At 52.7% G+C, this 10,000-nt stretch overlaps 1 protein-coding gene and 1 long non-coding RNA gene across 4 annotated transcripts in view; one reads left to right on the top strand and one right to left on the bottom strand.

Annotated features, from left to right (window-relative positions):
• The window catches only part of LOC118493708, a 14,294-nt gene extending 6,163 nt beyond the window's left edge, over nt 1-8,131 (bottom strand). Inside the window, exons 1-2 of the long non-coding RNA XR_004895661.1 lie at nt 8,120-8,131; nt 6,239-6,248 (exon numbers count right to left, since the gene is read on the bottom strand). This is a non-coding gene — a long non-coding RNA (uncharacterized LOC118493708). The remainder of the gene's footprint in view (nt 1-6,238; nt 6,249-8,119) is intronic.
• Nucleotides 1-10,000, top strand: part of heatr5a (HEAT repeat containing 5a) — a 61,523-nt gene that overhangs the window by 46,188 nt on the left and 5,335 nt on the right. For all 3 annotated transcript variants that reach the window (XM_035994443.1, XM_031304652.2, XM_035994442.1), the window contains 3 exons: nt 6,809-6,910; nt 7,166-7,228; nt 9,105-9,296. In XM_035994443.1, coding sequence (XP_035850336.1) covers nt 6,809-6,910; nt 7,166-7,228; nt 9,105-9,296 — 357 coding nt within the window. The remainder of the gene's footprint in view (nt 1-6,808; nt 6,911-7,165; nt 7,229-9,104; nt 9,297-10,000) is intronic.

Below are 10,000 nucleotides of genomic sequence, written 5' to 3'. Positions count from 1 at the left end.
GGAGTGAAGGGAGGAGAGGGTGAGTGAAGGGAGGAGAGGGTGAGAGAAGGAGTGAAGGGAGGAGAGGGTTAGTGAAGGGAGGAGAGGGTGAGAGAAGGAGTGAAGGAGGAGAGGGTGAGAGGAGTGAAGGAGGAGAGTGTGAGAAGAGGAGTGAAGGGAGGAGAGGGTGAGAGGAGTGAAGGGAGGAGAGTGTGAGAGGAGGAGTGAAGGGAGGAGAGGGTGAGAGGAGTGAAGGGAGGAGAGGGTGAGAGGAGGAGTGAAGGGAGGAGAGGGTGAGTGAAGGGAGGAGAGGGTGAGAGAAGGAGTGAAGGGAGGAGAGGGTTAGTGAAGGGAGGAGAGGGTGAGAGAAGGAGTGAAGGGAGGAGAGGGTGAGAGGAGGAATGAAGGGAGGAGAGTGTGAGGAGTGAAGGAGGAGAGGGTGAGAGGAGTGAAGGAGGAGAGTGTGAGAGGAGTGAAGGAGGAGAGTGTGAGAGGAGGAGTGAAGGGAGGAGAGTGTGAGAGGAGTGAAGGAGGAGAGGGTGAGAGAGGAGGAGTGAAGGAGGAGAGGGTGAGAGAGGAGGAGTGAAGGGAGGAGAGTGTGAGAGGAGGAGTGAAGGAGGAGAGTGAGAGGAGTGAAGGAGGAGAGGGTGAGAGGAGTGAAGGAGGAGAGGGTGAGAGGAGTGAAGGAGGAGAGGGTGAGAGGAGTGAAGGAGGAGAGTGTGAGAGGAGGAGTGAAGGGAGGAGAGTGTGAGAGGAGTGAAGGAGGAGAGGGTGAGAGAGGAGGAGTGAAGGAGGAGAGGGTGAGAGAGGAGGAGTGAAGGGAGGAGAGTGTGAGAGGAGGAGTGAAGGAGGAAAGTGTGAGAGGAGGAGTGAAGGGAGGAGAGTGTGAGAGGAGGAGTGAGGAGAGTGTGAGAGGAGGAGTGAAGGAGGAGAGTGTGAGAGGAGTGAAGGAGGAGAGGGTGAGAAGAGGAGTGAAGGAGGAGAGTGTGAGAGGAGTGAAGGAGGAGAGTGTGAGAGGAGTGAAGGAGGAGAGGGTGAGAGAGGAGGAGTGAAGGAGGAGAGTGTGAGAGGAGGAGTGAAGGAGGAAAGTGTGAGAGGAGGAGTGAAGGAGGAGAGTGTGAGAGGAGGAGTGAAGGGAGGAGAGTGTGAGAGGAGGAGTGAGGAGAGTGTGAGAGGAGGAGTGAAGGAGGAGAGTGTGAGAGGAGTGAAGGAGGAGAGGGTGAGAAGAGGAGGAGTGAAGGAGGAGAGTGTGAGAGGAGGAGTGAAGGAGGAGAGTGTGAGAGGAGGAGTGAGGAGAGTGTGAGAGGAGGAGTGAAGGAGGAGAGTGTGAGAGGAGGAGTGAAGGGAGGAGAGGGTGAGAGAAGGACTGAAGGGAGGAGAGGGTGAGAGAAGGAGTGAAGGGAGGAGAGGGTGAGAGGAGGAGTGAAGGGAGGAGAGGGTGAGTGAAGGGAGGAGAGGGTGAGAGAAGGAGTGAAGGGAGGAGAGGGTGAGAGAAGGAGTGAAGGGAGGAGAGGGTGAGAGAAGGAGTGAAGGGAGGAGAGGGTGAGAGGAGGAGTGAAGGGAGGAGAGGGTGAGTGAAGGGAGGAGAGGGTGAGAGAAGGAGTGAAGGGAGGAGAGGGTGAGAGGAGGAGTGAAGGGAGGAGAGGGTGAGAGGAGGAGTGAAGGGAGGAGAGGGTGAGAGGAGGAATGAAGGGAGGAGAGTGTGAGGAGTGAAGGAGGAGAGGGTGAGAGGAGTGAAGGAGGAGAGTGTGAGGAGTGAAGGAGGAGAGTGAGAGGAGTGAAGGAGGAGAGGGTGAGAGGAGTGAAGGAGGAGAGGGTGAGAGGAGTGAAGGAGGAGAGTGTGAGAGGAGGAGTGAAGGGAGGAGAGTGTGAGAGGAGTGAAGGAGGAGAGTGTGAGAGGAGTGAAGGAGGAGAGGGTGAGAGAGGAGGAGTGAAGGAGGAGAGTGTGAGAGGAGGAGTGAAGGGAGGAGAGTGTGAGAGGAGGAGTGAAGGAGGAGAGTGTGAGAGGAGGAGTGAAGGGAGGAGAGTGTGAGAGGAGGAGTGAGGAGAGTGTGAGAGGAGGAGTGAAGGAGGAGAGTGTGAGAGGAGTGAAGGAGGAGAGGGTGAGAAGAGGAGTGAAGGAGGAGAGTGTGAGAGGAGTGAAGGAGGAGAGTGTGAGAGGAGTGAAGGAGGAGAGTGTGAGAGGAGGAGTGAAGGGAGGAGAGTGTGAGAGGAGTGAAGGAGGAGAGTGTGAGAGGAGTGAAGGAGGAGAGTGAGAGGAGTGAAGGAGGAGAGGGTGAGAGGAGTGAAGGAGGAGAGTGTGAGGAGTGAAGGAGGAGAGTGTGAGGAGTGAAGGAGGAGAGTGAGAGGAGTGAAGGAGGAGAGGGTGAGAGGAGTGAAGGAGGAGAGGGTGAGAGGAGTGAAGGAGGAGAGGAGTGAAGGAGGAGAGGGTGAGAGGAGTGAAGGAGGAGAGTGTGAGAGGAGGAGTGAAGGGAGGAGAGGGTGAGAGGAGTGAAGGGAGGAGAGGGTGAGAGGAGGAGTGAAGGGAGGAGAGGGTGAGTGAAGGGAGGAGAGGGTGAGAGAGGAGTGAAGGGAGGAGAGGGTGAGAGGAGTGAAGGGAGGAGAGGGTGAGAGGAGGAGTGAAGGGAGGAGAGGGTGAGTGAAGGGAGGAGAGGGTGAGAGAAGGAGTGAAGGGAGGAGAGGGTGAGAGGAGGAGTGAAGGGAGGAGAGGGTGAGTGAAGGGAGGAGAGGGTGAGAGGAGTGAAGGGAGGAGAGGGTGAGGAGTGAAGGAGGAGAGTGTGAGGAGTGAAGGAGGAGAGTGTGAGAGGAGTGAAGGAGGAGAGTGAGAGGAGTGAAGGAGGAGAGGGTGAGAGGAGTGAAGGAGGAGAGTGTGAGGAGTGAAGGAGGAGAGTGTGAGGAGTGAAGGAGGAGAGTGAGAGGAGTGAAGGAGGAGAGGGTGAGAGGAGGGGAGGAGGAGAGGGTGAGAGGAGTGAAGGAGGAGAGGGTGAGAGGAGTGAAGGAGGAGAGGGTGAGAGGAGGAGTGAAGGGAGGAGAGTGTGAGAGGAGTGAAGGAGGAGAGTGTGAGAGGAGTGAAGGAGGAAAGTGTGAGAGGAGGAGTGAAGGGAGGAGAGTGTGAGAGGAGGAGTGAAGGAGGAAAGTGTGCGAGGAGGAGTGAGGAGAGTGTGAGAGGAGGAGTGAAGGAGGAGAGTGTGAGAGGAGGAGTGAAGGAGGAGAGTGTGAGAGGAGGAGTGAAGGGAGGAGAGTGTGAGAGGAGGAGTGAGGGAGAGTGTGAGAGGAGGAGTGAAGGAGGAGAGTGTGAGAGGAGGAGTGAAGGGAGGAGAGTGTGAGAGGAGGAGTGAGGAGAGTGTGAGAGGAGGAGTGAAGGAGGAGAGTGTGAGAGGAGGAGTGAAGGAGGAGAGTGTGAGAGGAGTGAAGGAGGAGAGGGTGAGAGAGGAGAGTGTGAGAGGAGGAGTGAAGGGAGGAGAGTGTGAGAGGAGGAGTGAAGGGAGGAGAGTGTGAGAGGAGGAGTGAAGGAGGAGAGTGTGAGAGGAGTGAAGGAGGAGAGTGTGAGAGGAGGAGTGAAGGGAGGAGAGTGTGAGAGGAGTGAAGGAGGAAAGTGTGAGAGGAGGAGTGAAGGGAGGAGAGGGTGAGTGAAGGGAGGAGAGGGTGAGAGAAGGAGTGAAGGGAGGAGAGGGTGAGAGGAGTGAAGGGAGGAGAGGGTGAGAGAAGGAGTGAAGGGAGGAGAGGGTGAGTGAAGGGAGGAGAGGGTGAGAGGAGGAGTGAAGGGAGGAGAGGGTGAGTGAAGGGAGGAGAGGGTGAGAGAAGGAGTGAAGGGAGGAGAGGGTGAGAGGAGGAGTGAAGGGAGGAGAGGGTGAGTGAAGGGAGGAGAGGGTGAGGAGTGAAGGAGGAGAGGGTGAGGAGTGAAGGAGGAGAGTGTGAGGAGTGAAGGAGGAGAGTGTGAGAGGAGTGAAGGAGGAGAGTGTGAGGAGTGAAGGAGGAGAGGGTGAGAGGAGTGAAGGAGGAGAGTGTGAGGAGTGAAGGAGGAGAGTGTGAGGAGTGAAGGAGGAGAGTGTGAGGAGTGAAGGAGGAGAGTGAGAGGAGTGAAGGAGGAGAGGGTGAGAGGAGTGAAGGAGGAGAGGGTGAGAGGAGTGAAGGAGGAGAGGGTGAGAGGAGTGAAGGAGGAGAGGGTGAGAAGAGGAGTGAAGGAGGAGAGTGTGAGAGGAGTGAAGGAGGAGAGTGTGAGAGGAGGAGTGAAGGGAGGAGAGTGTGAGAGGAGTGAAGGAGGAGAGTGTGAGAGGAGGAGTGAAGGAGGAGAGTGTGAGAGGAGTGAAGGAGGAGAGGGTGAGAGAGGAGGAGTGAAGGAGGAGAGTGTGAGAGGAGGAGTGAAGGGAGGAGAGTGTGAGAGGAGGAGTGAAGGGAGGAGAGTGTGAGAGGAGGAGTGAAGGAGGAGAGTGTGAGAGGAGTGAAGGAGGAGAGTGTGAGAGGAGGAGTGAAGGGAGGAGAGTGTGAGAGGAGTGAAGGAGGAAAGTGTGAGAGGAGGAGTGAACGGAGGAGAGTGTGAGAGGAGGAGTGAAGGAGGAAAGTGTGCGAGGAGGAGTGAGGAGAGTGTGAGAGGAGGAGTGAAGGAGGAGAGTGTGAGAGGAGGAGTGAAGGAGGAGAGTGTGAGAGGAGGAGTGAGGAGAGTGTGAGAGGAGGAGTGAAGGAGGAGAGTGTGAGAGGAGGAGTGAAGGGAGGAGAGTGTGAGAGGAGGAGTGAAGGGAGGAGAGTGTGAGAGGAGGAGTGAAGGAGGAGAGTGTGAGAGGAGTGAAGGAGGAGAGTGTGAGAGGAGGAGTGAAGGGAGGAGAGTGTGAGAGGAGTGAAGGAGGAGAGTGTGAGAGGAGTGAAGGAGGAAAGTGTGAGAGGAGGAGTGAAGGGAGGAGAGGTGAGAGGGGAGTGAAGGAGGAAGTGTGCAAGGAGGAGTGAGGAGAGTGTGAGAGGAGGAGTGAAGGAGGAGAGTGTGAGAGGAGGAGTGAAGGAGGAGAGTGTGAGAGGAGTGAAGGAGGAGAGTGTGAGAAGAGGAGTGAAGGAGGAGAGGGTGAGAGGAGTGAAGGGAGGAGAGTGTGAGAGGAGGAGTGAAGGGAGGAGAGGGTGAGAGGAGTGAAGGGAGGAGAGGGTGAGAGGAGGAGTGAAGGGAGGAGAGGGTGAGTGAAGGGAGGAGAGGGTGAGAGAAGGAGTGAAGGGAGGAGAGGGTGAGAGGAGTGAAGGGAGGAGAGGGTGAGAGGAGGAGTGAAGGGAGGAGAGGGTGAGAGGAGGAGTGAAGGGAGGAGAGGGTGAGTGAAGGGAGGAGAGGGTGAGAGGAGTGAAGGGAGGAGAGGGTGAGGAGTGAAGGAGGAGAGTGTGAGGAGTGAAGGAGGAGAGTGTGAGAGGAGTGAAGGAGGAGAGTGAGAGGAGTGAAGGAGGAGAGGGTGAGAGGAGTGAAGGAGGAGAGTGTGAGGAGTGAAGGAGGAGAGTGTGAGGAGTGAAGGAGGAGAGGGTGAGAGGAGTGAAGGAGGAGAGGGTGAGAGGAGTGAAGGAGGAGAGGGTGAGAGGAGTGAAGGAGGAGAGGGTGAGAAGAGGAGTGAAGGAGGAGAGTGTGAGAGGAGTGAAGGAGGAGAGTGTGAGAGGAGGAGTGAAGGGAGGAGAGTGTGAGAGGAGTGAAGGAGGAGAGTGGGAGAGGAGGAGTGAAGGAGGAGAGTGTGAGAGGAGTGAAGGAGGAGAGGGTGAGAGGAGGAGTGAAGGGAGGAGAGTGTGAGAGGAGGAGTGAAGGGAGGAGAGTGTGAGAGGAGGAGTGAAGGGAGGAGAGTGTGAGAGGAGGAGTGAAGGAGGAGAGTGTGAGAGGAGTGAAGGAGGAGAGTGTGAGAGGAGGAGTGAAGGGAGGAGAGTGTGAGAGGAGTGAAGGAGGAGAGTGTGAGAGGAGTGAAGGAGGAAAGTGTGAGAGGAGGAGTGAAGGGAGGAGAGTGTGAGAGGAGGAGTGAAGGAGGAAAGTGTGCGAGGAGGAGTGAGGAGAGTGTGAGAGGAGGAGTGAAGGAGGAGAGTGTGAGAGGAGGAGTGAAGGAGGAGAGTGTGAGAGGAGGAGTGAAGGGAGGAGAGTGTGAGAGGAGGAGTGAGGAGAGTGTGAGAGGAGGAGTGAAGGAGGAGAGTGTGAGAGGAGGAGTGAAGGGAGGAGAGTGTGAGAGGAGGAGTGAAGGAGGAGAGTGTGATCCTCTGGGACGCCGGTACACAACACTATGACAACGTTTAAAGGCCTTTACACACCGGGGACATTTAACAAACTAATGTCTTAGGTTTTAACTTTGACATTGTGTCTCTGTGTGTGTGTGTGTGTGTGTGTGTGTGTGTGTGTGTGTGTGTGTGTGTGTGTGTGTGTGTGTGTGTCTCTGTGTGTGTGTGTGTGTGTGTGTGTGTGTGTGTGTGTGTGTGTTTGTCTCTGTGTGTGTGTGTGTGTGTGTGTGTGTGTGTGTGTGTGTGTGTGTGTGTGTTGTGTGTGTGTGTGTGTGTGTGTGTGTGTGTGTGTGTGTGTGTGTGTGTGTGTGTGTGTGTGTGTGTGTGTGTGTGTGTGTTTGTGTCTGTGTCTCTGTGTGTGTGTGTGTGTGTGTGTGTGTGTGTGTGTGTGTCTGTGTGTGCGTGTGTGTGTGTGTGTGTGTGTGTGTCTGTCTCTGTGTGTGTGTCTCTGTGTGTGTGTGTGTGTGTGTGTCTCTGTGTGTGTGTGTGTGTGTGTCTCTGTGTGTGTGTGTGTGTGTGTGTGTGTGTCTGTGTGTGCGTGTGTGTGTGTGTGTGTGTGTGTGTGTGTGTGTGTGTCTCTGTGTGTGTGTGTGTGTGTGTGTGAGACCAGGTCCTGGAGGTTCAGTGTGGAGTCTGACTGACAGCGACTGTCGCCTGGTGGCGTCTGCTCTGTGTGTCCTGTCTGAGCTGCCGTCTGTCTGCTCCCCAGAAGGTGAGAGCAGGGAACGAAAAAATAAACACGGTCATGTTACACCTGGGAAAGTCATGGAGTTAGTAAAATCCTTGAAAGTTTTGGAAAAGTAATTGAATTTGGTCCATAAAAATGTGTGGGAACCCTGAAAACCACAAGCTTTTACATGCTAAAGCTAATGCTAACCTGTCAACAGTGATGTTAGCATTAGCTTTAGCTTGCAGGTGACAGGTGCAGGTGTGTAATTAATTTAATGGTCATTCTGTCCTCCTGCAGGCAGCGTGTCCATCCTCCCCACCGTCCTCTACCTGCTGCTGGGAGTCCTCCGAGAGCTGACAGGTAACACACACACACACACACACACACACACACAGGCACAAACACAAACGCACGCGCACACACAGGTACACATGTACATACACACACAAACACACACACACACGCACACACATGCATACGCACACACACACACACATGTAGGCCTGTCGCGATAGTCAATAAATCAATTAATCGCACAATAAAAAAAATTTGCTCGATAATTTTTCCGGCCGCGATAATTTACATTTGCATGCTTGTTTGTTTTCCTTGTCTCTCTCTCTCTCTCTCTCTCTCTCTCTCTCTCTCTCTCTACCAAAGAGACTGGAGGACCACTCTCGGTTCCTTAGCGTAACGAGGAGTGAACCCTCTTGTGAGTCGCGTGGTCTTTGTGTGGAGGCGGGACTCCTGGCGGAGAGAGAGAGAGAGAGAGAGAGAGAGAGAGAGAGAGAGAGAGAGAGAGAGAGAGAGAGAGAGAGAGAGTAGTTGGAGCGGGGTTTTCCGCAGCACTTTGCCGTTAAGACGCCGTCAAAAAAAGAAGACATATATGAGCGATATCCACACACTCGGCGTCCGGTTTTCTCCGTTACATTCCAAACCACGCAGTGGACAACCTGCAGGTGGAGGCGGTGGAGACGGGCACGGACATAAACGCCGCTGTTTATGTCCGTGTCAGTCTTGCAAGCGGTTTCAGGAAAGTTGCTGTATGTGTCCGACAATGCACAGAACATTAACCGGTACAAGCCTACAGCTGTCAGAGTGTCAGAGGCTCCCGGACGGTGAACTGAGACTCCGTTACCTGCTTGTCAAAAATCGCCACTTACCAGCTAATAAATTAGCCTAAGGTAAACGGTAGCTATCAGTAAACAGAAGTGACGTGGTGGCTGGCGTCTGTTTGTGCGTGCGTGCGTGCACGTGTGTGTGTGTGTGTGTCGGCCCCCCCTCCCCCCACCCCCCCGCGAAGCTCCGACCTGCAGAGGAGCAGAAGAAAGTATAGCTGCACCTTTGCCAAAATGAAGACTGAAAAACAGAACTATTTTGGTACAAACATCTACTCGCCATGTGGCAGATAGTCACATAGAAATAGATAGATATAATGTATTATTTAAATTTAATATTTAGTGTTTAATAAATAATTGTTAAATGCAGTACAGAGTCTGTAGTCTATCACAAACACTCGACTAATGCTGCAAACATTTGACAGCCGGTATGAATTACCTGGGAGAACATACGGGTCACAAACGGCAATTCCACAACTGTAAACAGCGTGAAAGACGACTAAAGGAGAGCAAAGACATATTGTGGATATTTAAAATGTCTTCCAGTTCCAGTGTTAAATATTCTTTAGAAATAAAAGTTTATTGATCTTTGAAAAGGTGTACCTGCATTATTATGTCATTATCTTTATATCAGATGAAAATGGTCTCAGAACGTCAATATTATCGCTTATCACAATAATTTCTGGGACAATTTATCATCCAGCAAAATTTGTTATCGTGACAGGCCTAAACACATGCACACGCAAACACACACACACACACACATGCATGCACAAATGCCCACACATGCACACACCCACGCACACACGCACACATACACAGACACGCACACAGACAAGTTGAGACAGACACACACACACGCCCACACAACGACACACACGCACATACATGCACATGCACGCAAACACACGCACATGCACGTGCAAACACACTCGCACACACACACACACACGGGCTGCAGAGCTCTGTCCTTTCAGCTGCATCTATTAATTCATGAATTCTGTTTTCTTGTTGCTAAATCATTAAACAGACAACTTTTTGTCTCATCAAACTATTTATTTGTGCCTCATCAGATTTTCCACCACAGTCAGCGCTCATGTCTATCTTCTCTTTTCTCCCAGGTGCCCCGGCCGCGGCGGTGGTCTCGGTGGGCTCGGTTGGCGGGGCCGGTCTGGGCGCCGTGGTCCAGGCGGCGCTTCAGGCTCTGAAGTCGGTGGTGACGTCTCCGATGAGCCGACAGGAGAAGAGCCGCGGAGCCTGGAGGCTGCTGCTGAGATCGGCTCTGAACACGCTGCTGGGCCTCTGGGACGCCGGTACACAACACGCTGAAAGGCCTTTACACACCGCGGGCGTTTAAAAACTAATATCTCACAGGTTTTAACTTTGACAATGGCCATCCATCCCTAATACGGCCTTTAAGTATTTTGCATTTTTGTGACGTTTTTTAGTGACGACCCCGGTGTGTAAAAGCCTTAACAGAGAGAACTGTTTACAAATGAAATGTAGTTGTTACATATGTGTGTGTGTGTGTGTGTGTGTGTGTGTGTGTGTACTGTATGTATGTATGTATATATATATATATGTATGTTGTGTGTATGTATTTATGTTAGGGCTGCTCCCTCTTAGTCGATTAGTCGACTAATCGGTCGTTTTGGTCTTAGTCAACTTAGATTTCTTTAGTCGATTAGTCATGTTTTATGCTTTTTTCATGCTGAATGACTTATTTCCAAGAACCGTACGAGCACATCTCTGGTAAACAAGAATTAAAGTGGTGCTTTTGCATCACTCTTTGCGGAGAAACTCAGATTTACAGATCTGTCGATTAAATCAACTAATCGATTAGTCGATGCAATTGAATGAGTGTTAGTCGACTAAGAATTCCTTCAATCGAGCACAGCCCTAATTTATGTACAGTGTGTGTGTATGTATGTATGAGGACATAAGGCACAATATTATTTTAATTATTTATTCTTTAATGTGTGTGTGTGTGTGTGTGTGTGTGTGTGTGTGTGTGTGT

This window comes from Sander lucioperca, chromosome 18 (genome assembly GCF_008315115.2).
Source record: "Sander lucioperca isolate FBNREF2018 chromosome 18, SLUC_FBN_1.2, whole genome shotgun sequence".
In the NCBI taxonomy this organism is placed as follows: domain Eukaryota; kingdom Metazoa; phylum Chordata; class Actinopteri; order Perciformes; family Percidae; genus Sander; species Sander lucioperca.
This window is presented reverse-complemented; position numbering and strand designations above follow the sequence as displayed.